The sequence below is a fragment of the Petaurus breviceps genome, unplaced genomic scaffold, assembly GCF_028583685.1.
Source record: "Petaurus breviceps papuanus isolate PSGF00001 unplaced genomic scaffold, PetGlider_PUasm1.0 90925, whole genome shotgun sequence".
Lineage (NCBI taxonomy): Eukaryota > Metazoa > Chordata > Mammalia > Diprotodontia > Petauridae > Petaurus > Petaurus breviceps.
This window is the reverse complement of record NW_027187380.1, coordinates 33,658,917-33,686,795: the sequence shown is the minus strand read 5'-3', so window position 1 is coordinate 33,686,795 and position 27,879 is coordinate 33,658,917. Positions and strand designations below refer to the sequence as shown.

The following is a 27,879-nucleotide window of genomic DNA, read 5'->3' as shown; positions in this document are numbered from 1 at the left end:
AGAATAATACTGAGAAAGCTTTGCTTCAATGGAAACAATGCTAACCCCTTAGAAACATATTCTGTTGCTAGCAATCATATTGTCTATAAAATTATGTCTAACAGAAAGCTCGCGGCTGTCTTTCGGTCTGAGAGGAAGTCCCAGCCGGTTAATAAACATTCCTATCAAATTATAATTGGCCTAGCTGTCCTATTATATCTCGGTGTCCATTACAGGAGAAACCCAAAGCAATGTTGTTTGATAATTTAGTGGAAGGTCAAAACAAAACGAACATTTGAACCTTTGGATCTTCACAGCTTAGAGTCTGTGAATTTTTAAAAAATTACATATATATATATATATATATATATATATATATATAAAATTGTATGTCCATATAATTTGTTCCCTTTTTTGACTCCTATATGGTTTATGTGCTTAAAGTTATTATTCTGATACTTAACACCCATGCAAAATAACTGGCTGTGTAACCTTGAGCAAGTTACTTAACCCCAATTGCTTTAAAAAAAAAAGTTATTATTCTAAGGAGTTCATAGGCTTCATTAAATTGCCAAAGAGGTCCATGACACAAAAAAGTTAAGAGCCTCTGTTTTAGTAGACTGTGTTAGCTTCATGATTTCTGTTTTGCTGATTTCTTGCTAGTTTCTCATGGAAGATGAATGCGTTTCCTTCCCTAGAAGAGTTGGCAGCCCAGTGGAATTTGGGATCTAGAAGGATCTATCAAGTTGGAGGTACAGATAGAGTTTGTGAATCAGAAGCTTGAGATAAAAGAAAAAATGGCAGGAAATTCTCTCTCTCTCTCTCTCTCTCTCTCTCTCTCTCTCTCTCTCTCTCTCTCTCTCTCTCTCTCTCCTACGTCCTCCTTCCCACCCACCTCATCTTTCCCTCCTTTCTCTTTTCTTGTGCCTTTTCCTGTCCTTCTTTAAGTAATCAGGTTGTTACTTGTAGGAAAAACAAAGGAGATATAGTTAACAAGAAACTTCTTCATATCCATATTACATTTTCATATTTCCATATTCAAAGTTTTCTCTTCTTATTGACACAGGAGCCTTGAATTCCAGGCCATGGCTCATAATGTTGGGGCTATGTGGAGATGAGCAAAACTATGTCTGCAAAGTACATAGGGATTTTTGGAGATAAATGCATAAATACAAAGTATTAATTATGATTATTAGGGACAATAATGTTGGTACTATACTTGGCAGCCCTGGTTTCTTCTTTTCCATCTTCCTTTTTCCTGTCTCAGAAGTTCAGTCCCAGACCATAGGAAAGTGAAGGAAGGGGGAAATGATGAGGAACACATCTTCAAGCTTCTCTTCTGCAAAGGCTTCTAAATTTCACTTGCCTCCAGAATTTCCTCTGTGGTGTCAATGATGGTGAAGTCACCCTCACTGCTCTCAGACAGGCTGCCCCTGACAAGGGCCACTTTACCTCGGTGTGGCTGGGAGCTGAAAGTCCCTTGTTTCTTTCCAGTCAAGTGTGGAAGCTGCCCACTGCTGTCAGGCCTGTACTCTCCTGGTCCCTGATTCCACCCAAAATGCTGGCTTGACTGACTCTTGGAATGTTTTCCAAAGGACTTGAAGTTTTTCTCCAAAACACAGCCTACACAACTTATGTGATGGGCAAGCAGGAAACGAATCCAGTGCTTTCTCAACTCAGCTTTCACCTGTTACAGAGAGAAAGGGGATAAAAGCACGGTGATGGTTTCAGTTATTGTCCCCATTTAACAACTAAATGTCATAGTTATTACATAGCCACTGTGTGCCTACTATCTAACAAGACTGGTCAAGGAGGCAGCATAATGCTGTTGAAACCTGGAGTCAGTCAGTACCTAGATTTGAATTCTGGCCCTCCACTTATTAAAGGGTCTTGATTAAGGCATTTATTTCTTTTTTTTTTCTAAGCCTTAGTCCTAAAATCCATAAAATAGGAACAATAATTTAGACTTTGGCCATTTTATAGAATTGTTGTATGGAAGAAATAAAATAATGAGTGGGAGGTAAACTTTTTGATGCTGTAACTGTACTCAAAAATCTTTAGAGGCTTTCAGTGTTGCTGTGTCATTTCAGTCATATCTGATTCTTTATGACCCAATTTGGGGTTTTCTTGGCAAAGATGATGGAATGGTTTGCCATTTCCAGATTATTTTACAGATAAGGAAACTGATGTAAACAGGATTAAGTGACTTGCTTAGGGTCACAAGGCTAGTAAGTGTCTGAGACCAGATTTGAACTCAGAAAGCTGAATTTTCTTGACTCGGGCCCCAGCACTCTATCCACTGCACCACTTATATGTCTGGTAATTCCCAGGTCATCCCCTGTCCAAATACATACCCAACTCTGTTTAATTTCTGAAATCAGATGAGATTAGGCATGTCCAGAGTGGTATGGTCATAGAAAACCCCTGTGTTCCTGTCAAACTGGATTTTCTCTGACTCCTGAGAAAATCCTACATTTTCTCACCTCCATGCCTTCATTCATGCCACTCCTTATGCCTGGAATAGTCCTCCCTCCCCCTTTTTAGCTGGTGAATTGCTATTCAACTATTAAAGCCAATTCAAATATCACTCTTTCAGTGAAGCTTTTCTAGATCCCCCTAGTCAATAATGGCCTTTCCCCCTCAGTCTCCACATAGCACTTGCTTGTAACTCCAAATTGAGTAACTCCAAATTACTTATTAGGGAATAGTGTATATTATAGTTATCTAAGCGATCCTAGATGATTTTAAATGCTTAGCTCTCATATTACCTACACACACACTTAATGATGCATTATGTTCTACACACAGCAGGAACTTAAATGTTTGCTCATGAAAGCATGAATGGACTTAATAAATGAATAAAGAAATGAAACATATTAGTTTAAGTTTTAAGTTTCTCCTAGTTCTAAGCTTCTCCTATTTATAAGTACTTAACTCTTGAGCCATACAGTTCAGTTGGTTGGAATATAGCACTGTTGGTAAGCAATTTTAAGGATATGATCCCTGCCTGACCAGTTAGTCTCCAACAGATAAGAACTCTGTCCCCCACATACAGATTGCACATGTGGTCATCTCATATGTACTTATATGAGAGAAACCTCACTACTAGCAAAAATAAATAAACTCAGAATGCAGAAGTTGTATAGGAGAAAGGAAGCATTTCTTTGTCACTTGTTTGCCTAGGGAAGGTTTCCTGAAAGAGCTTCTTAGAAAGAATTCTGAAAAGCTTCAATAATGGGTGTGTGTTGGCAAATAGGAGAGTGGGAAGCAACTATAGAATAATAAAGCACAGGATCTGGAGTTGAAGTAACTGTATTCAAATCCTTCTTCTACCCCTAGCTATGTGACCTTGGCAAATCCATTCACCTTTGGGGACTCTTTCCCTCCTCTATAAAAATGAGGACAGTTTGAGGAACATCTTCCCACCTTCAAGGTTATTTATTAGAAAGAATCAATTTTTTTTAAAATATCCTAAGAAAAGTACCAAAAGTTTTTTTTTTTTTAAATAAAAGGATGTGAAAAAGCCAAGGACAGTCCTAACTTGTCCTAGGAGATTGGAAAGCTGAAAAAGGTAGGTAGAACGTAGAGAATGGAAGGCAGAAGAATGTGAGGCAAAGAAGAAAAGGCAGAAGAACCACTGAAGAAATAGGAAAAAATATCTAATACATATTTGGTTCTCTGGGGGTTGGGAATGGGGAGCTAGATCTCTGAGGATAAAGCTGCTAGTTGTCCATCAAGAACTAATAATGTGGATCCATGGATATAATCAGATGAAAGATTATCTATCCAGGGAGAAAGAAAGATGAAAAGAGTAGTTGTAAGAGTTGATTCCTTGGTGTGGGCTACTGATGGAGATATTTGTTGATCTGATATTAACAGATAAAAAATTAACATAATAAATAATAAAATTTAATCAGATATTAAATATCTGTCAATTTCCTAGGGTATGCATCCAGAATATAATGGAAACCTTATGAAGACTTGCCAGATTTAGTCACCAATATTCCTTTTTGTTCATTTACATGGGGACAAATTATACTCCTAAAAAGAATTTATAAACTATGCCTAAGGATTATGACATCTTGCAGAAGTAACAATATCTTAAGCACACAGAAAGAACCCAACCATAGAGAGTTACTATGGGAATAGAGAAGACAGACATTCATCTTTAGAGGAGGATACTAAAGCAAAGATACCCTATTCTACCCCAAAGAATAACATCAAATGGTCACTTGCCCAAAAAGAATTCATAGAAGAACTCTTTTTTTTTTTTAAAGCAATCAGGGTTAAGTAACTTGCTCAAGGTTACACAGCCAGGTGTTTCTGGGTGGGTGCTAAGTATCTGATTCGATCTCCAGGTCTTCTCAACACTGGAGCCAGTGCTCTTACTCGCTGTGCTACCTGGCTGCCCCATAGAAGAACTTTTAAAAGACTTTAGAAATCAAATGAGAGAGATTGAGAAAAAACTTAAAAAAATAAACTATCCACAAAAACCAAGAAGGTTATGAAAAGAAAATCAATCAAATAGAAAAGGAAATCCAGAATCTTAAGGAAGAAAAAAACTTGAAAATCATAATTGGTCAAGGGGAAGCCAGTGGAGTTAAAAGAGATCAAGAAATAATAAAACAAAATATAAAGAATGAAAAAATAGATGAGAATGTGAAACATCTCATAAGAAAAACAACCAATCTGGGAGGGGGTGGAGTCAAGATGGCGGAGTAGAAACAGGACTTCTTCACCACTCCAGATCCTACCACCTCCAATTCATGTAAAAAAATGACTACAGACAAACTTTGGAGCTACAGAACCCACAAAATGAAACAGAGAAGCTAACCTCACACTGAGGACAGCCTGGTGGGAAAGTAGGTAGTGGCCAGCGCAGTGCTCTGGGAGCCTACCCCAGCCCCTGCTCCAGCCGGAGGTCTTAGTCCCAGGGTAGCCTGACCAGCCACTGGCTGGAGGGACTTCAGATCACCAGCAGCAGTGGCAGTTTCCAGAATTATCAACACATAGATGCCAAGGACAAAGTGAGAGGTCAGTGCAGTGTGGACTTTGGGACCTGGGAATTCAGAGTGCCTCAGCTTCAGGCCCCAGCCATGCAGCCACTGTCACATGGCAGCTTCAGCTCCTGGCCTGCAGACTGTAGGGGGACCAAGCAACCAGTCTGAGGGGTAATCACTCTTGCTTTAACCTGCTTGGATCTGGATTGTGGTCTATGGTGGAGGTCCTGGGGTGTGAGGCCAGCTTGCCAAAGCATGTGGAAGCTTCAGAGAGGGCACCCAACTAATATCTTGGGCAGCTGAGAAAACCCCAGAGTTTGGGACTAAGCTCCCCTGTCTGGTGGCAGAGTCCTACTGTAGCAAAAAGATCAAAAGTCAAGTAATTGAGTGGCAACATGAACAGTCAAAGGAAGCAAGCTAAGCAGAGCAATCCAACTTTACACTCCTATTTTGGGGACAAAAAGGACCAAAGCATGGAACAGGAGGAAGACAGAGAAGTGAGAACTCCTGTACCAAAAGCTTCTAAGAAAAATACGAGCTGGTTACAGGCGATAGAGGAGCTTAAAAAGGATTTTGAAAATGAAATAAGAGAAGTGGAGGAAAAATTGGGAAGAGAAATGAGAACAATGCAAGAAAATTACAAAATGAGAGTCAACAGCCTGACTGAGGAAAATAACACCTTAAAAAATAGACTAACTCAAATGGCAAAAGAGGCTCAAAAAGCCAAAGAGGAGAAGAATGCCTTAAAAAGCCAAATTTGCCTGATGGGAAAAGAATCTCAAAAGGTCACTGAAGAGAATCATTCCTTCAGAATTAGATTGGAGCAAATGGAAGCTAGTGACTTTATGAGAAATCAAGATACTATTAAACAGATCCAAATAAATGAAAAAATAGGAGGCAATGTAAAATACCTCATAGGGAAAACCACTGACCTGGAAAATAGATCCAGGAGAGATAATTTAAAAATTATTGTACTACCTGAAAGCCATGATAAAAAAAAAACCTAGAAAACATCTTTCAAGAAATTCTCAAGGAAAACTGTCCTGATGTTTTAGAACTAGACAGTAAAATAGAGGTTGAAAGAATCCACTGGTCACCTCTTGGAAAAGATCCCAAAAAGAAAAGGCCTAGGAATAATATAGCCAGGTTCCGGAATTCCCAGATCAAGGAGAAAATATTACAAGCAGCCAGGAAGAAACAATTTGAATATTGTGGAAACACAACCAGGATAACACAGGATCTGGCAGCTTCTACACTGAGGGATCGAAGGGCTTGGAATATGATATTCTGGAGGTCAAAGGATCTGGGATTAAAATCAAGAATCACCTACCCAGCAAAACTGAGTATCACGTTTCAGGGGAAAATATGGTCATTCAGTGGAATAGAGGACTTTCAAGCATTCTTGATGAAAAGACCAGAGGTGAATAGAAAATTTGACATTCAGATACAAGAAGCATGAGAAGGTAAACAGGGAAAAGAAATCATAAGGAACTTATCAAAGTTGAACTATTTACATTCCTACATGGAAAAATGATAATTGTGACTTATGAAACTCTTCTCAGTATGAAAATAATTGAAGGGAATAGATATGTATGTATATGTATATATATATACACACACACACATACATTATATATGTCTATATAGGAGGGTATATGGGCATATGAATACATATGTGAATGTGTGTATATATGTTTACAGGTATACATAGATAGAGGGCACAGGACCAATTTAACAGGAAGGGATAATACTTAAAAGATTAAATTAAGAGGTGAGAGAGGACTATAATGAAAGGAGATGGGGAGAGACAGAAGGGGTAAACTATCTCATATAGAAAAGGCAAGGGAAAATGGTTACAATGGAGGAGAAGAGCAGGAAGGCAAAAAGGAATGGGTCAACCTTATTCTCATTGAATTTGGCTCGGGGAGTGTGATAGTAATGGAATATAAAGATTCCCCTGTATTGGCTTGGTTTTCAAATTGATTGTGTTAAAACCCAGAGCTTGTTAATCCCACCTGTGGGATGGACTTGTTGATATGAAAAGAAAGTCCTGAACTGGGAGGAGCTGGTGACGTAGATTTAGAGAGACAAGAGAGAGGCAGAAGAACTTTTTGGAAGCAGCACCCTCGTGGAGGCAGAGAGAGACTGAGAGGATTGATGAGGGCTACTTTGAATCGCCCTGGACTTTTGAGACCTGCCCCCAGAGCTGCCAAGGACTGAGGAGATATGGCTGTTTTGCTGGTACTTTGTCTATCTGTGGTGGGATTAACAAGCTCTGGGTTTTAACACAATCAATTTGAAAACCAAGCCAACACAGGGGAATCTTTATATTCCATTACTATCACAGGGAGGGAATTACATACACACTAAAGAGGGTATCTCACCCTACAGGAGAGTAGGGGGGAAGGGGATGACAGGGGGATGATGGAAGGGAGGGCAGGCTCTGAGGGAGGGAAGTTGGAAGCACCCACTTTTGAAAAGGGACAGATCAAAGTAAAGAATAGAACAAGTGGGAGGTGGAATAGGAGGGAGGGAAATATAGTCAGTCTTTTACAATATGTCTACTATGGAAATGTTTTGCATAGCTACACATGTAACAACCTGTATTGAATTGCTTATCTTCCCAGTAAGGGTGGCTGACAAGGGAGGAAAGGAATGAATCTAGAATTCAAAGTTTTAAAATTAAATATAAACACATATAAACACTATTATCAATATTATTTTACATGTAAATGAGAAATAAGATATACAGGCACTGGTTCATAGAGATCCACCATGCCCTCCTGGAAAGCTGGAGGGGGTATGGGAGAAGATATGGGAGAGAGCAGATTGGAGGAGGGGATATCCAGTGGGATTGCTATTTTGTGGTAGTGGGTAGGAGAAAAATGGGGAGAAAATTTGTAACTGAAAATCTTGCAGAAATGAATGATGCAAACTAGAAGTTAATAAATCATTTGATTAAAAAAAAGAAAAGCAACCAATCTGGAGAACAGATCAAGTATAAAAAACACAAGAATAGTTGAACTACTGGAAGCTATGATCAAAAGAAGACTTTTGATACAAAAATACAAGAAATAATTAAAGAAAATTGTCCTGAAGTATTATAATAAGAGGGGAAAGTAGGAATAAAAAAAATCCACTGATCACCATCTGAAAAAGATCCTATGAGGAAAACCCACAGGAATACAGTCAAATTCTGAAACTCCCAGCTCAAGGACAAAATATTATGAGAAACAAGAAAGAGACCATTTAAATATGATGGTGCCACAATTAGAATCACACAAGACCTAGCAGTAGTGACACTAAAAGACTGCCAGACTTGGAGTCCTATATATAGAAGAGCAAAATAACTGGGCTTCTGGCCAAAAATATTATACTCAGTAAAGCTAAGCATTAATCCCTCAATGAAAAAAAAATAGATATTTAACGAATTGTCAGACTTTCAGGATTTTGTTTATTAAAAAAAACAACAAACCTGAACTTAATAGAAGATTTCACATAAAAGAGCCAAGAGAAATACAAGGTACATACCAAAGACAAGGGACTCAATAAGGACACACTGTTTACCTTTTATGTACATAAAATGTAAAACACGTCTAAGATTGTAATTAGTAATTGGGTAGTTTGTAAGAAAGATTGGGGTAGATCTGAGTATTATATGACTTTAAGACGTAAAACTGTTTAGGAACAGCTAAAAAGAGTAATTATACAAATGAAGTGTGAGAGGAAGAGTTGACACAGAGTAATCAGGGGAGGAGGGCTAGTAGTTCTGGAAACCTACTTTCATTGGGAATGGATTCAAGAGGGAACAATGCATATACATTTAGAAAAGTATAAAAGTCTTCTAAATTTAGAAAGAAATAAAATGCTAAGGATAGGGAGCATGGAGAGGATAAGGGAGGGATCTCTAGGGGGGCAGGGGGAGGTTAAGTAATAGGAGGGCAAAGTAGCAGGTAGAGAAGTCAGGAGGGATAGGAAATAAGAGATATGTCCAAACATAAAAACAAAGTTCAGGAGAATTTTTGGGGGAAAGTATATGTTTATATATGTATGCATATGTATATGTGTATGTATATATCTCTATATAAATATATCCATGATTAATTGTAGCCTGGAATGGGGGGGGGGAGGGAGAACAAAGTAAAAAGTGTGCAGCAGAGAACAAAAGAAAACTTACAAGGAAGCAAAGATGGACAGCTCTCAACACAGTGCATAGTTTTTATTATATAGGCTTTTTTGAAATGGAAATTTATTGCTATATATTTTGAATCCTCTCTTACATTTACTGTGCACATGACAACACTTTTTTTCTTTTCTTATTTTGTATTTAAGCCTCCATATTTAAGTTTGTAACATGCTTCTTTCTCTCTTCTTATTGGGTATTTAAGTGTTAGTACTGGGGACGGCTCCATGGCACAGTGAAAAGAGCACCGACCCTGGAGTCAGGAGGACCTAACTTCAAATCTGGCCTCAGACTCTTAACACTTACTAGCTGTGTGACCTTGGGAAAGTCACTTAACCCCAATTGTCCTGCCTTTCACCCTCCAAAAAGCAAAAAAAAAAAAAAAGGTTAGTATTTAAGTCTAACCTAAAAATAATTAATACATGTATTTACTTAGATTCTTGCAAATATTTGAGAGGGAAAGAAGAGGGAAATATTAAACTGCCAAGAATATTTATCAATCCAGATAACACAAGGAGTAGCTTGTAATACAGGAAGGACAATAGTAGTAGCAATTGCACAGGAGTCAAAATCTTAGAAAAGAAGACATTAATAAACTCATGGTATCAATATATACATAAATGCACAGAAGTTGATAACAAGCAAGGTAAATTAGGGTAGCTAACACAGAGAGGCAAATTTGACTATTACTGAGACTTGGGAGATTGTTTCACATGACTGGAATATAGCTTTGGAAGTACTCTTATTCAAAACGAACAGCAGAGTAAAAAGGGGATAAGGAAGCATTATGTTTGTTTCTATATATTATATTTATGTGAGGAAATTCAGGAACTAAGGGGATGAAACACATCAGAAAGCTTTTGAAGAAAGATGGATGGAGGGAAATAGAGATATAATATTGTCATAGCTGCTTCTCAGTCTTCTGTGCTGTCATGCCCATTAAGTATTGGTGTAACCCTAAAGCTCTATCCCACACTCTCTATTCTCTTCTCTCGATATTCTCTCACTTGGTGCTCCATGTATCCACTTATCATCTCTGGGAACACAGAACAGGACAACTGGGTGGCACAGTGGATAGAGATAGGGCCTGAAGTCAGAAAGACTCATTTTCCTGAGTTCCAATCTCAACTCAGACAATTACTAGCTGTGTGACTCTGAACAAGTTACTTAACCCTGTTTGCCTCAGTTTTCTCATCTGTAAAATGAGCTGGAGAGGGAGATGGCAAACTACTCCAGCATCCTTTGCCAAGAAAACCTCAAGTAGGGTCATGAAGAGTCAGACATGACTGAAAAACAACTGAACAGTAACAACATGAAGATGATTCCTAGTTCTATAGATCTCCTAAGCTTCTGTTTCATATTATCAACTGATTATTGGACGTTTCAAACTGGATGTCCTATAGACATCTTAAATTAAATATGTCCAAAATGGAACTACATACACACACACACACACACACACACCTTTTTCAGAACTACTTTATTTCTACAGAGGGCATTAATATCCTTCCATTTGTCTATTTTCATAACATCAATGTTGTCCTCAATTTCTCACCTCTACTTTCCTCACTTTTTCAATCAGTTGCCAAATCTTCCCCTCATCTCCCCCCCATATTGTTTCTATTTCCACATGTCTCACATATGTTCCTTCCTATACGCTCATAGAAACACAAACCTAAGGCCCCTATCACCTCTCACCTAGGTTACTGCAAAAGTCTCCCAGTTGTCTGCTTGCCTCAATAATCTTGCCATGTTAAATCCATACTCCACACAACTGCTAAAGTGATTTTCCTACGGTGTAGGTCTGACCATCATCTCACTGTTCTACAAAGCCACAGCTTCCTTGGGTCATCAGATATACCTCTAGAATAAAATATAAACTACTTTGTTTGGAATTTCAAGTTGTTTAAAACCTGGACCTTTCTTATCTCTTTGATCTTCTTACATGTCACTCCCCTCTACACACTCTATAGTCTAGTCATATTGGCCCACTTGCTCACAAACAATGTTCCAGCTTCTGACTGTATCTGCATTGGCTGTGCTCCACATGACTGGAAAGCTCTCCTTCCTCACATGGTTTCTCAGAATCCTGTTGAGATCACCAAGAGAGATAATATAGATAGAAAAGATAAAAGAGACCAGGACAGAGCCTTGGGGTCCATTGGTTTCCTTTAAGACTTAACTAAAATTTTACCTTTAGCAGTACTTTTCCAATCCATTCACCAGCTAGTGCCTTTCCTTATAAGGTCAATTTGTATCTATGCTATATGTATCTTGTATATATCTATTGATAAACGTGCCATCTACCTCATTAGAATGTAATGTCTCTGTCTCTGTCTCTCTCCCTCTCCTAAAAGAGGATCAACTAATAAAGTCTTGCCTCACCTTAATAATTTCATCCTTAAGAAATGGGGAATAAATGATGAGGGGGAGCTCTATTCTAGAATTGATTCTGACCAACAAGGAAGATTACAAACATCTCAGAATCTGAAGGGCTCTCTGAAATCATCAAGTATATCCTGTACCTGAACAAGAATCTCCCTTTACAGCAACCTTCAGAAAGCCTCTTATGCTTCCATCCATCCAGCTAAATCACCATTTATTACATGCTTACTATGTGGTAGATTCAGGGGATACAGAAACCAAAATGTAACAGTCCTAGCCATCAAAGTACTGTCATTCTTTCGAGGGGAAACTACATGAAGACATATAAATAAATATAAAGTACTGGGGGTGGGGTGACATTTGCAACAAGGAGATAAGGAAATGTCTTTTGTAGGAAATGATCCCTTGAGCTTTGCTTTGAGGAAAGCAAGGGATTCAAAGAGTCAGAAGTATCCAATATTTGTCCCATGTCTTAAGATAAAGAATCAGGGCTTTGGAAGGACTGGTGCCTCAGGGTGATCCTTGGTCATACTTCAAAAATCCAAATTTCAACAAAATGGATGAAAGTACAGTATTGGAAGTTTAAAGACCTATTTTCTAGACTCTACTCTGATGCTAATTCTGGGCCTCTGTTTCCTCTTCTGAAAAAATGAGGCTCTAAGTTCTTTTCTAGTTCGACCTGTAGGTCCATAATACTTGGGTTCCATTTTGCTCTAATTTAGCTTGGCCCCAATTTCAGTAAAAGTTTAATAAGCCTTCTGTGACTGTAGGCAAGTCATTACACCAATCTGAGATTCAATTTCTTTTTTTTTTCTTTTTTGGAGGGGGAAGGCACAGCAATGGGGATTAAGTGACTTGCCCAAGGTCACACAGCTAGTAAGGGTTAAGTGTCTGACAGTGGATTTGAACTCAGGTCCTCCTGACTCCAGGGCTGGTGCTCTATTCACTGTACCACCTAGCTGCCTTGAGATTCAGTTTCTTGTCTATAGTGTGATGGGGTAGATAATCTTTCCAATACCAACATCTCTGATATATTAAAGATTTGTATGTTGGAGGAGGGTATCTTCAAGTCCACTTTGAGTACCCTCCCCAAAAGTATTTATCTATTTGCTATAGGTATTAACCCCTAACCCCCCTAGTAAATAAGGTTCCTTGGATGCCAAGTGTGAAGTATAGGTAGGTTAAATTTGCCTATAGGGGCCACCACATGGAGCATGCTCAGAATCACCCTCCCTTGTTCTTCAGTCAACCACATGAGAGCTTTGGGGTCTGTTTCTGAGCATGTGTTGTCCCAGCATAGAAAAAAAAAATAAAAAATATGACATCAATAACCCCTGAATTTCCCCTACTCCATGACAAAAACAGGAAGGAAGGAAGGGTGCTGGGTCAGTTAAAAGAAAAGACAACTTCCATTTTGGGCTCTCTTGCTTCAACATCCAGATGGCATCATGCTGCTGTGAAATTTCCAGTGAGAGTTGGGAAGAGGTTGGCCTTCTTCACCCCAGCAATTATGGTAACCTCAACTATATGGTAGCTAGTAAGAGAAGAGAACTCAATGAGTTGAGCTTCTACCTGGGTCTCAGGCCATCTTTCCCATCTTTGTATTTGACCTTTCCTCACTTTAGATGAATGAGAATCCTGAAATGTACATGTCTAGGCTTGGAAGTGACCTTGTGGGTTCAAGATATCTGAAGGTCACACACACATACATACACAAGGAATTGTTTATATGGTATAGGTAAAATAGAAAAGACATAATTAGCAATCCCACAAACTGCTTTATGTTCTCATGGGATTTAAGTTATCAGTCCCCCAGGAGAGTTCAATAAGTTACATAATTGAATCCTATTTTAAGTTGGTTTTTGTCAAATGCATGATTGTGAGTCTTTAACATTTAATTTGTGAGTTTTTCACATTTTCTTTTATGTGTAGGAATAAAAAACCTGATCCATATTGTATATAGAGCAGTTTTTGCTCTCCTTTTTTGGGAAAACCTTGGATGTGAGTCATAACCAAGGCTACAAAAGCATCCATGGAGTGCTGGAGTAAAGTTTAATAAAAAAATATATGAACAGGGAGCCTGGTCCTATCTTTTATGAGGCCAGGATCGCCAGCCTGAACCCGGTCCAAACCACAGGCCTGAGTACAGAAAAGGAAGTGGAAACAGTACTCTATGAGCCCAGAAGTGATTCTTCTAGTTTAGATAGTAACCTTAGCATTTAGTTTGGACTGGAGTTATGATGTCATGGTCTTAGGAAATATCTAGTATGGAATTTTTTTCAACTGGTGCAGATTGGCAACTCTTTCTGAACTTGTAGTCTTAGATAGCTCCCTGGGGCAGTGAGAAGTTAAACGATTTGCTAAGGATCACAATCTAGTATGTATCAGAAGAGGCAGGACCTGAAGGCAGGTCTCCCTAAATTCTGTTCCATATTGATTCTCTAGCACCTAGTTATCAAGAATAATTAATTACAATGTAAAACTTCCTTACAATTTAGGGAGAAGCATCTATAAAGATAGGCCAGGAAACAATAAAGTCAATAAAATCAATCCCTTTCAACAAATATTCATTAATCTCATGTTATGTACAAAGCACAATACCCATTTAGGGATTCAAAATTGCTCTTACAACTGCAAGGCCAACAAGACTTGAAAACAAATAATTATAGTATAAGGTAAAATGTGATTACAAAGGTGCTAGGGCAGCTTAAAGGATAGCAAGGCCCTTTATGGCTTGGGGAATCAGGGAAGGCTTCCCAGAGGAGGCAGAGGTTGGCTAAATAGATTTTAAAAATATCATTGCTTTTTTTTGGGGGGGGATGGAGAGGCAACTGGTGCTAAATGATTTGAATACAGCTACTAAGTGTCTGAGAGTGAATTTGAACTCAGATCCTCCTGATTCCAGGGCCAGTACTCTATTCACTGTACCACCTGACTGTCCCTGAAAAAACATTTCTAAGAAAGGGGCACACCACCAGTCTGTCAGCTAGGGTCAAGCATGAAGAAAAACAGAATTTGCCACTGTAGAGAATACTAGAACTTGATGGAAGGTTTGAAGAAAGGGAGCTGTCCTTGTAGACATCTGATGATGAGTTGTATATATGTTGAATAGCATTATTGTATTGGTTTGTTCTTTGTTCTTAGCTTTTTGAGAAATTCTGTCCTTACCTGTTTGAGTTTCCTTGGATGGAAAGGGAAAAAGAAAGTGAAAAGTTAGACAGGTAGTTTTAAGGGAGGCCTGTCATGTTATCAAAACACCTCTGATTGTCTGAGATAGACCTAGGCTTATGGAAATGCCAAGAGAGCTCAATCCCATGCACTCCAGTATTTGGCACAATGTCTGGCATATAATGTTCATGGAGTGATTGATTAGTTGATAACACATACTCCATAGAATCAGAGAACCATAGGATTAGAGCTCAAAAGTAATAGAGAAATAATTCAGTCCTTTATCCCTCATTTTACAAATGAGGAAATTGAAGAAAAATGACTTGTTTAGGGTCAGGAGATAAGGTTCAAAAACCCAGAACTGAGGGGCATGTAGCCTTTTTGGAGATATAAGATAGGAAGAATATGATAGTTATAGGTATGATATTAATCTGTTACTATATTCCAAAATTTGAATAGCGTAAAATACAAACAGAATTAAAGGGGCATTCTGTTTGTGTCTTATACTATTCAAATTGTGAAATGTTATTGTGAAATCTAAGACAAGAATGCCATTCCAGCAGAGAGCAAATTAATTAAGCGAATAAGAAGTAATGTGACTTTATGAAGACATGAACTGAGTTGTTCGACCTCTGCTCAGTGGTCTACCAGGATTTTAGTAGGATCCTATAGGTGCACAGCGAGAATTGGGCTTTTGAATTTGCTCTTAAAAAAAGTCTTTTTTTCATATTCCAAGTTTATAGGAGAATGCTATTTCTGTATACAATTTCTCTTCTTCTTTTTCCAAATGATACTCTATCATTTACTCGTAGCAATGCATTTTTCCCAAGTGCAATTAAAACACCATCATAAAGTGAACTGGTATAAGTTTTTCCATTTCCATATAGACCAAGACCAATAGGAAAAGGAAAGAACGTTTATTCCTATTCCTACAAGCTTCATCTTTGACATTATTACTCAGACATATAGAAAACAGTGTGTATGGTGGAAAGAGCTCTGAATATGGAGTCTCAGACCAGGGTTTGAATCCTCCCCCTGACACTTACTATTTCTGTGACCTGGCATAGGCTAATCATTGAACTTCTTTGATGCTCGGTATCTTCAGTGGCAAAATAAAGGGGTTGTACTGGATAATTGTTATGGTTCTTTCCAACTCTAAATCTGTGATTCTACTAATAATACAATGATAATTTATCAAACATTAACTATTAATTAGAATAAGTAATAAAAATAATTCTTTAGAGTAGCATGGTTGGGTATAGAGACTGTAACAACATTTCTCCCTTAGTACAGTGTTTTCTTTCTGGTAATTCAGATCCAAGTCCCAGTTGTATCCCCTTTCCATGGTATCACAATTCTGTGACTTTTGCAAGGGCAGCGCAGAAATATATGGAGTTCTACAGCCCTCAAATACAATAGGAAGAGATATGGTTACTTTTTTCACAGGTTCCCCAGATGTGGGTTGTAAGGGAAAGAAACAGGAGTGAACAGGAAATTTATCTTTCAATAGTCTTTTTCTTCTAATAACATTCATATTTTATTCTTCTTATTAACAGTGTCTTTTCTAACAATATCCTTTCTACACTCAGTGCTAGGCAGGTATGGAGTGAATTTGATCAATAGTATCAAGCCTATCAACAATAGACATCCAGATAAAAATCCAGGCAAACTAAATCCCAGCCTAGTGTTTTCCCACTCATCTAAGTTGTCTACCACTCCGGTCATTTTTTCATCATGTGAAATGTCCACTGTCCCCTTCCCCTCTAAAGAAAAGCTTAGCCTGTTCATAAAGCTCCGGTTGTGGCATTCTCTCATACACACCAGGCTCATGTGAATGGTAAGGAATATGGTACCTTGTAGGGTAGGAGGCTGGGAGAGATTCTTACCTCTTCATTAGCAAAACAGTAGAGGAAGGCCACAAGAAGCCCCTGGGGGAAAAAAGAGGTAGAACCAAGTTAGATCCAGTTCTGCTTTGGCAGCAGAGCCAGAAGAGACTCCGACTTCCTAAGCCAGTGAGAGGCAGAGAAAAGTTGTCTCTTCTTCCAAGACATAATTTTAATTCAGTAGAAGTTAAAACCAGAACTTTAGAATGTTAGAGCTGGAAAGAACTTTAGAAATCAGCTCAGTGAGATTTTGACTAAATCATTTTGACTATTATAAATACCCAAATTAACTACAAAAGACCTATGATGGAAGATGCTATTTGCATCCAGAGAAAGAAATGATAAATAGAAGCATGTATAGAATGGTTTTACATAGATACACACACATACACATACATATACATACATATTTGTGTCTGATAGCTAATGGTTAGCCATCTCTAGGGTATGGGGAATGGGGGAAAGAAAAAAAAGAGAAAGTTATGTTATATATTTATATGTATTATATATTTAGATATATTTATATTTAATTATATATTTATATTTAAAAGGAATAGTAAGTCATATTGTTATATATTTAAAAGGAATTATAAATTATACATACTAAATTTGCAATTTCACATACAATCATCTTTTTTTCTATTCTACTATGTTATATAAATGTTTTTTTTTTCTTAAGTTTAGAATAAAAGAAAGAAAAAAATCAGCCCAGTGGCATGGCAGAAAGGACACCCAGAAGACCTGAGTATGACTCCTCCCTCTTCCACCACTTAATTTCTCAATGTTCCAATTTGTAAAATCAGAGGGCTCAACTAGGTGTTTTCTAGGATGTCTTGTAGCTCTAAATCTGTGATCATAAGATCTCCTCAAATGGTAGATGAGGAAATTGAAGTCCAGGAAGCTGAAGAAGAGAAAAGAAAGGCCTCTTAGGAAGCAGGACAATGAACCTTGGAATGGGAATAGAGCTGACAATAGTCTACACAGGGGCAACTAGAACTGAAGAGATTTCAGTAAGACTGATTCCTAAGTTGGGAAAAACCAGACTCTATCTACTCCAGTGATTCTCAAACTTTTTAGATTCAAGATCTCTTTACACACTTAAAAATTGTTGAGGACTCCAAAGAGCTTTTGTTTATGTGATTTTATCTCTCAATATTTGCCATATTGGAAATTAAAATGGATGAATGTTTAAAATATTTATTAACTAATTTAGATAGCGATAACAAACCCATTACACATTAGCATAAATATAATATTTTATGAAAATATGTATATTTTCCAAAACAAAAAATTTGAAGAGTGCATGTTTTATGTATTTTTGTAGATCTCTTTAAAGTTTGGCTTAATAGAAGATAGCTGCATTCTCATATCTGCTTCTGCATTCAATCTGTTGCAATATGTTGTTTCAGCTGATGTTTATGAAGAAAGTCCAGTTTCACATAGCTATGTAGTTGGAAGAGGGAAGAATATATATTTTAATTTTTTTGCTTTTTGGAGGGGGAAAGGTAGGGCAATTAGGGTTAAGTGACTTGCCTAAGGTCACATGGCTAGTTTTGTGTTAAGTGTCTGAGGCTGGATTTGAACTCAGGTCCTCCTGACTCCAGGGCTGGTGCTCTATTCACTGCGCCACCTAGACACCCCAGGGAAGAATATTTTAATAGACAAAAAGCACCTTAGTATTATAATGAAAATAGTTTTGACTTTCAGGAACCCCTGAAAAGGTCTCAGGCCCAGGGGTCCATGGAGCATACTTTGAGAAACATTGATCCATGCATCTGAAAATTAGCTGGTCCTAGAACCATAACTAAAGCAGGGAGAGTGGGGCTTTTCCTCCAAGGGGTGAAACTTAGAAGGTGCTGACAAGACTTGTAATCCTTCAACAGCACAGAAACAATTGAATTTAGACTTTAGTTAAAATGGGATGCTACCAGATGACTGCCTTCCATCCTCCACATTCTAACACTTGACTTTTACTTCTCAACTGAACTGGGGCCACATTCTGTACCTTGGATGTAAACATTAATAATTAAAGCTTTGTTTGTACATTTAGACATTCACATCAATTGTAATTATGTAGTTTCTGTTGTGTCCAAGAATACTGACCTAAGAGTATGTTGTGGTCAGGAAACCTTGTCAACAGGAGGGGAGAAGCACAGTGTTCATGGGAAGATAGTGTCTTTGAACTTGTCCATTACAAACCCAGACAATATTAACTTACCTGGCAGTGGAACTGATTTTCCTTAACCCTTGTGTCTTGAAGCACTCTGTTGCTTTCTCTACACTTACTCCAAATACCAGTGACCATATGCAGAGTCTATTATTTACTATCTTAAAGCCATGAAGAAACACTATAAAGTTAGGAGATATCCATACTAATCCATTTCCCTAATACACTGACTTTTACACTTAAAGGACTGTGGAGCTAAAAGTAATCTTAGAGAGGATTTAGATTATCATTTCATTTTACAGGAGAGGAAACTGAGGACTAGAAAAGCTAAGTGAGTCATCCAGGACTGCACAAGTTATTTTTTTTATTTTTATTTTTTTAAGCAGTCGGGGTTAAGTGACTTACTCAAGGTTACATGGCCAGTTATTATTTCTGGTTGTGGTGCTGAGTATCTGAGCCCGGATTTGATCCAGGTCATCCCGACACTGGAGCCGGTGCTCTTACTCGCTGAGCCACCTGGCTGCCCCTAAGCAATTGGGGTTAAGTAACTTGCTCAAGGTTACACGGCCAGGTGTTTCTGGGTGGGTGCTAAGTGTCTGAGCCCGGGATTCGATCTCCAGGTCTTCTCGACACTGGAGCCAGTGCTCTTACTCGCTGTGCTACCTGGCCGCCCTGTACAAGTTATTTTGGAAGAACTGGAATGAGAACCCAGGTCACCTGCTATCATGTTATAGCTATGATTTTTATGCAGTTATAAATCCCGTACCGGTCTTTCTCCTAAGCTATCATCCTACGTCACCAACTTGGGTATTTCAAACTAGATATATCATATATGCATCTCCCAACCAACATACCCAAAACAGAATTCATTATTTTTTCCCCAAAGTCACTCTGTTCCAAATTTCCCTACCACTTTCAAGGGTATCACCATCCTTCCAGTTATCCAATACAAAATTTTGGTGCCATCCTCCATTTCTCACTCTCCCACATCCCATAAATCCAATCTGTTTCCAAATCTTGTTTCTATCTTCACAATATTTTCTTTCCTTCCTCTTCACTCTCACAGCCATCACTTTAGTTCAGGCCCTCATCCCATTCTACCAGAATGATTATAACAAAAGCCTTTTATTTGGTCTACCTTCATCAAGTCTCTCCCTACTCTGATGCCTCAGATACTTACTAGACAGGTCACTTAACATCTGTGAATCTCATTTTACTTATCTGTAAAATGAGTGTTGGATCCAGAGATCTCCAAGGTCCTTTACGGTCCTAGGTCTCTAATTCTATGATGCAGCCTGTACAATTTCCTCCAATGCCAGTTCTGTTACTCAGTTAACTCCAGTGGCTCTCTGTTATCTATAGGGTCAAATTCTTCTGTCTGACATTTAAAGCTCTTCATGGCCTTCTTCCTTCTGACCTTTCCAGTCCCTTCACACATTATTGTCTTCCACAAACTCTATGGCTTAACCATATTGACCTACTTGTTGAGCCTCCATCACCCAAACCTGTGCCTTTGCACTGATTGTCTTCTATGCTTGTAATGCTCTTCCTTCGCATTTCTACTTATTGAAATCCTTGATTTCTTTCAAAATTCAGGTCAAGCCCCATTTTCTGCATGAAGCCCTTCCAGATCCCTGCAATTACCAGTGCCCTTCTCTTTCTATTTATCTTGGATGCATGTGTTTGTGTGTGTGTGTGTGTGTTTGTGTGCGCATGCATGCATTTACAAGCATATGTTTTCTGCTCTATTGGAATATAAATAGGGACTAACTGTCTTTGTCTAAGAATGTTGGTTGATGGGTTGGCCATAAAAGAAGCTGTATGATGTAGAAGACAAGATGAGACTTGTTTCAGAGCACATGCTATACCAAAGACTACTTTGAAAATAAGAAAAAAATCAGGTCATTTGGTAATCATTAAGCTACTAATCCGAGTGCATAATTTAAATGAAGCCTGATCCAGTTAACCAATTCCATTGTTTTCAGTCAGAATAGAAAATTTCTGCCACATGTGGAGGCTATCATTTTATATCTTTAAATATAAAATTTTGTCATTTTTATATCTTATAAATACATCCTGTAAGGAACAAGGAAAAGACAAAATCATCCTATAATTTCAGTGTGTCTCTAACCAGATAAGTAGTCAGAAGTACAAGGTGTGAGGAACTAGGGAGATAGTCATGTGAGGAGGAGAAGGGGACAGGTATGAGAGATGCTGTGGAGGTAGAAACAAGATTTGGCAGCTGACTAGGTAAGTGGAGTGAAGGAGAGTAAGGAGTCAAGAAAGGACTTCCTTAATTTTTATGAGAAAACCAAAGGAGAAAGCTTTCAGATTTTCAGTGCTGCTGAGAGCTGAGAGATTTTAATAGATATTGCTGGGCCTGGGGTAAAGGAAAACATGGTGGAAAGCTGCCATTTGGAACTCCAGGGGCCAGACTTACAGGTTCAGAATATGCAGGGAGAGATTCCAAAGTCCAGGTAACTTAGCAAGGCACTGAGTCAGAGTAAAGAGATGAGAGAACATGTTTAAAAGAATACTAGGAGACACTATGGTGTCTGTGAGACAGCAGGTGTCTGGTTCCAGGCATCATATAGAACCATAAAAGGATTAGGAAAACAGGTGATAGGGAAAGTGAGTCCAGCTGAGCAGAAAATCTTCCCTACGTGTCATCTGATAGCAATCAGGGAATGTAACTAGACAAAGGAAAGACATACAGAGGGGCTCGTGTGCCCCAATGTCACAGTAGGAATTAAAGGTGCAATATAGCAGCCAAAACAAAAACACAGCTATCTCAGGTTTCAGTATCAGTGTCTAGAGTAAGAGCAATCATACTCCCACTAGAGTCCACACTAGCCAGACCTCAGTGGGAGTATTCTTTTCAGTTCTGAGCGCCACATTTTAGGAAGGATAGTGAAATACAGGGACACAAATAGAACAGTCACCAAGATAGTAAAGGGAGATTTTATATGCCCTTCTGCATCTGTTGTGCAGCTAGGTGGCTCAGTGGATAGAGCACTGGGTCTAGAATCAGGAAGATTTAAGTTCAAATGTGACCTCAGACACTCATGAGCTGTGTTACCCCGCAGAAGTCATTTAACTTCTATTTACCTAATCCAGTGGAGAAGGAAATGCAAATCAGTCCAGCATCTTTGCCAAGAAAACCCCACACAGGGTCATAAGGAGTTGTACATAACTAAATGATTAAACAACAACTGCATCTGTTGTGCAGGGCTGAGGGGAACCAGAATGACTCACTCCAAAGTCAATCAAGGATCCAAAGTCTAGTCCTTATATACATAGAAGATTTTTTCTGCCCTAGCAATTTGTGTGTGAACTTTATAGGTTACAAGTCCCACATTTGTTCCCCCATTAAAAGACATAAGCCAGGAAAGGAGAAGAATGTGTTAGCATATCACTGTGAGTGTGTGGATTTATTTGTGGCATATACATTTGAACACATTTAATTTGACAGACATTTGTTGTGTATCTGCTATGTACCAAAAAGAAGATGAAAAAGAAAAAGTCTTATTAGACTATAAGTTCTTCAAGGGGAAATAATGTATTTTATTCTACCTTGTACTCCCCTTACCATACTGCATGCAGTAATCACTCAATAAATATTTGTTGAATTGAATACAAAGAGGAATAAGATATCGCTTTTGCCTTTAAACCCAATTTACTCTAAAATCAAGACATTACCCTTGTGATGTCATTGGTCCTCTTCCAGAATAAAGGATGATAAACAGCAAGTTAAGGGAGGGGCGACTAGGTGGCGCAGTGAATAAAGCACCGGCCTTGGAGTCAGGAGGACCTGAGTTCAAATATGGCCTCAGACAGTTAACACAAAAACTAGCTGTGTGAGCTTGGGCAAGTCACAACTCCAATTGCCCTACCTTCCCCCTCCAAAAAAAAGCAACCCCCCCAAAAAAAACCCAAGAAGTTAAGGGTACAAGATAATACACAATACACAAGACAAACCAAAAGGTATAAATGAATTGTGAGTATGCATAAGAACAAAGTACAACAGGAATATTAGGAATCATTCCTGACTGATAAAGAACTCAGACAGATGACTAGACACATCCTCAAGGGCCAAAAGACCACTTCATCCCTTTGTTTCCCAAACCCCCAAAACAAGAACGCTGCCATCACAGGTTTTTTTTTTTTATTTGAGTTGACGCAAACTGTACCTTCAATGGGGATTGATGGAAAGCTAACACAGAAAACTTGAATTAGCCTTAGAAATCACCTAAATGGTTTAATAACATGCTTTCATAATGAAAATCAATCAATATTGAATTATTTATTTTTGCTGAAAGTAATTTTTGATTCAGCAAAAGGTTAGTACAACCTGAACTCCAGCAGAGCTTCAGGCCTTACATAGTTGTTCAGGGAACATTAGCCCTGACTGTTCAATAAACTGATTCCTACTACTAATATCTCTTAATTTGTGTCCTATGCCATTTTTGACCCTGTTGGATACTAGTTTAGATAGTTTTGTGTCTCTTGCTTCTGGCCCTAGACTTAATTCTGCTTATTGGAGCTAGTTACTTAATTTCATGTTTTTTGCATTTTACCTTGTCTACATCTTTGAATGAAAGCCTTGTCTCAAGCCCATCTACCTTCCTGTTTCTAGTTACTGCTTTTATTCTGCCTTAACTAAAAACTACAGATACTAGTTCCAGAGATCCCTATCTCATGGTCTATCTTCTGTTTTAAGTCATAAATAGCCCAGAGATTTGAGTAATGTTCATTTGACACAGTGTATATCATATAAAAACTAAGCACTTTATAAAAGGGGCATAAGATGAGCACTCACACAAACTCATACAAATAATAAAAACTCTAATATGATTCTACAGAATAGAGAAACAACAATGGGCTGAACAGACAAACCTAGAGGTAGCATAGTTTCTGGTGTCAAGTGGCAAGTAGGAATGGATAGACTTAATCTAAAATCTAATCATTGCTAGAATCAAGAGATTTAATGATTAATGGCTAAAGCAGAGAAGAATAATGAACAAACTGATGAAGCCTTAATCTGGGGCCACCCTATCTTTCCAGCCTTTTCTTCCAGTAATTCTTCCAGGAAATCCACAGAAATGACTTGTGACCCCTTTTCCTACATAGGAAGAGGTATCCTACTGTACATGGACACCCAGAAACTTCTCCAGCATACACACAAAAAGATCAGAACTTCTCCCCAAAATCAGAGAGTGGAAGGACCCTTTATCAAGGCCAACATGTATAACAAAATAGATGGAGAGACCAGGACTACGTCAGCAAAGCTACACTAAATTTCTGCAATTACACTAAACTGCCTGGCAAGAGCACTAGGTGTAGGGAGGTACTGCTGCATGCTAGAAAGAGTAATCACCTGGGGGCTCAACCCAAGGAAAGTTGGGCTATCTCTGTCACTAATTAGCCGTGTAAGTTAGGAAAGTCGTTGCCCCTCTCTAGGCCTTACTTTGCTCTATTTATAAAACAAAAGGGTTGGACTAGCTGGTCTCTAAGGACCCTTCCAGGACTGACATTTTGTGAACATGACTGGAGCATATTTTCACTTCAAAGACAGTGGGACATGTACATCTACATACCCTATGTGCACTGGAATGGACTGAAGGATGAAACTAATACCTTAGAAAGGGTGTATGACAGAGAGAGTTTGGTAGAAGCAAATAGCTAGGAGAGTTGTCAGACTATAATATTGGAAATAGTTCTTTTCATCCCAAGAAGCTTTAGATTTTTCAGATTAAGTCTGATTGGGGAAAAAGGTGGTGGGGTTGGGAATAATATGGCACTTACTGTGCTAAGTTCTCATTTTATCCTCACAACAACCCTGGGAAGTAGGTACTGTTATTATGCTCATTTTACAGTTGAGGAAACTGAGTCAAGAAGAAGTTAAATGACTTGTCCAGGGTCACTTAGCTATTAAGTGTCTGAGGCTGGATTTAAACTCAGGTCTTCCTGACTACAGACCCAGTATTCCATCTACCACACCACCTTGATGCCTCTATTTAAATAAGGATCACTTTTATTTTCTCAAACTTGAGCTGTTTCAATACATAACCCTACTTACATGGAAGGAACTCATTGTTAATTGAATGAAGAGTCTTATATGTTTTGAATAATCTTTAACTTGTTCATCAGTGACAAAGGAGAAGACTATCTCATGGACACCCAGCAAAGGAATAAGGACCAGTGTTGATCTTGCCAACCTGAAAATTATAAACAGAGTAATTGTTAAGTATAGTAATATTCAGAAATGGCAGACAGTAAATTGGAGGCATACTGATCGATTTCCATATTGTAACTTTTCAGTTGCTGCTATATTATACCGTCTCTTCACTATACCCCCTTCTCCAATTTTGTTCATTACTCCTAGTGGGAAGAGGAAGAAGAAGGAGGCTACAAGACCTTTAGAGCTGCACTATTCCCTGGGTCTTTATTGTCAATACGCTTCCCAGCTCAGGAACTTCCCCAAATAGTCCCTGTCTATTGGTTTTTTTCTCCAAGTAGCAAAATATAGGCAAGCCATTTACTAGACACATATTTAATTTACATTGTAAGATTTGATCTTCCTACCAGTTGTGAAGCATATTTCATATCACGTTTTTGTTTTTGTTTTTGTTTTTTTAGCAAATGGTGCTTCTGGAGTCATAGAAGTGGTTGGAAGTTTTGCAATGAAGATATATGACTTTCTTTTAACTTTCATAAAGTGAAATTAATTCAGTGTTCAAAAGGTAACTAGAAATGAAAAAGAAAGCTGTGAATATTTCCTCCAAGAAAACATTTTAGAAGCTCACATGGTTTGAAATATTTTTCACACATTTTAACTGTGAAAATTCAATTTATAACTAAACATTTCAAGGTCTGTGATAGTCATCATATCAAAATATGGTATCAGTGACAGATATCAGGCATCTTCTGAGAGGATGGAGGGACATTTCTTTTCAAACTCCCATTAATTTAGTATCAACTGCTACTTGGTAGCACATATAAAAATTATCTAACAAAATCATAGTTCCCCTCAATCCACATTTATGCATTTGGGAACCATTTGGAAAAGGATATTTCCTGGCCTCTGGTAATATAGAAGGACTGTGCTGATCATAACATCCCTCATATAAGTCCCCTTCTCCCTACTCACAAAGCTACCATCCTCATTTAGGCCTCATTATCTCTTTCTTGAATTATTGGAATAATCTTCTACTTAGTCTCCCTGAATCAAGTCTCTCCCAGTCCAATCCATTCTCCATTTGGCTGCCAAAGTGATTTATGTAAAATTTAGATTTGACAATATCACTCTCTACTCAATAAATTTCAAAGGTTCTCTATTATGTCTAGGTTCAATTTTAAAATCTTCATTTGCTATTTATATCTTCCTACCTTCCATCACCTATAGCTGATGGATTCAATAGTTCTAGGGACCTGGAAGGCATTCAGTCAAATATAGGCATATAATCAGAATGGTTTAGGACCAGTTCTCCTAACTAATATCTAGGAATAATTTATTTTATCAAGTATAAAATCACAAAATCTCACAGTTTAAAGGGCTCCCAGAGGTCATCTTATTAACATAGGTCTAAATCTAGAAGAAACCAACAATAAAGACCCCATGCCTTCTACAATTTATCTAACAAGAAAGCATTTTCTTGAAGCCTTTCAGTTGTGCTAAAGGTTTAAATACTTTAAATCTGAATTCTCACTCTAAAGAATAGTTGGTATACATTACAAGGGGACAATTTAAGTAAGGTCCTCTTTTCTATTGTTTGCTCTGTTTTCTTTGGAGACTAAGAACTTTACTTTCTATGGCACATATAGATAGCTAGAAAATGTTATTGAAGTGCCAAATAATTGGAGGAAACCAGGCAGAGCATTGTTTTGCTTTAGAAAGGTTTCAATATGTAATTCTGGCTTCAAGCCTGGATCATTTGCATTAGACCCTCCTTATTGGTGGCCAAGACACTTCATGCCTGAATCAATGGTAGAATAGACCTGAGAGCCTGGGAGAAATGAGACAGTCTTCTTTTGTCTTCCTGCTTCAAGAGAGGACATGTGATTCCAGATCCTCTTTGGAAGAAACATTTTTATGCTTCTCTGGAGTCTTATAACTGAAAGTCAAATTTTCTATTCAACTCTGGTCTTTTCTTTTTCTGTTTTGTTTTTTCAAATGCTTTATTAAAGTCTTGTTTACATCATTCATTTCCACCAGATTTTGAGTTAAAAATTTTTTCCCTGTTTTTTCCCTACCCACCACCCCAAAATAGCAATCCCACAGGATATCCCCTCTTCTAATCTGCTCTCTCCCATATCTTTTCCCATACCCCCTTCGACTTCTCCAGTAGGGCATGGTGGATCTCTATGCCCCGATGACTGTATATCTTATTTACCAATTATATGTAAAATAGTATGAATAATTGTATTTATATATTTTTAAACATTTTATTTTAAAACTTTGAATTCCAGATTCATTCCCTTCCTCCCTTGTCACCCACCCTTACTAGGAAGATAAGCAATTCAGTATAGGTTGTACATGTGTAGCTATGTAAAACATTAGCATAGTAGATATATTGTAAAAGACTGACTATATTTCCCTTCCTCCTATCCCACCTCCCACTTGTTCTATTCTTTACTTTGATCTTATCCCTTTTCAAAAGTGGGTGCTTCCAATTTCCCTCCCCCCCACCCTGCTCTCCCTTCCATCATCCCCCCTCTCATCCCCTTCCCCCCTACTCTCTTGTAGGGTGAGACACCCTATTTAGTGTGTATGTCATTCCCTCCCTGAGACAAATTAAATGAGAATAAGGTTTTGCCTTTTTGCCTTCTGTTCTTCCCCTCCATTGTAACCATTTTCCCTTGCCTCTTCTATAGGAGATAGTTTACCCCATTCTATCTCTCTCCATCTCCTCTCGTTATATTCCTCTCTCACCTCTTAATTTCACCTTTTAAGTATAATCCCTTCCTATTTAATTGGTTCTGTGCCCTCTACCTATGTATACCTGTAAACAAATATACACACATTCACATATGTATTCATATGCCCATATACCCTCATATATATATATATATATATATATATATATATATATATATATATATATATATATATAT

At 38.1% G+C, this 27,879-nt stretch overlaps 1 protein-coding gene across 1 annotated transcript in view; it reads right to left on the bottom strand.

Annotated features, from left to right (window-relative positions):
* Positions 1-1,033: 1,033 nt before the first annotated feature.
* Positions 1,034-27,879, bottom strand: part of GLP2R (glucagon like peptide 2 receptor) — an 86,045-nt gene continuing 59,199 nt past the window's right edge. Inside the window, exons 11-13 of the mRNA XM_069075998.1 lie at positions 24,845-24,983; positions 16,602-16,643; positions 1,034-1,666 (exon numbers count right to left, since the gene is read on the bottom strand). Coding sequence (XP_068932099.1) covers positions 1,331-1,666; positions 16,602-16,643; positions 24,845-24,983 — 517 coding nt within the window. The 3' untranslated portion in view covers positions 1,034-1,330. The remainder of the gene's footprint in view (positions 1,667-16,601; positions 16,644-24,844; positions 24,984-27,879) is intronic.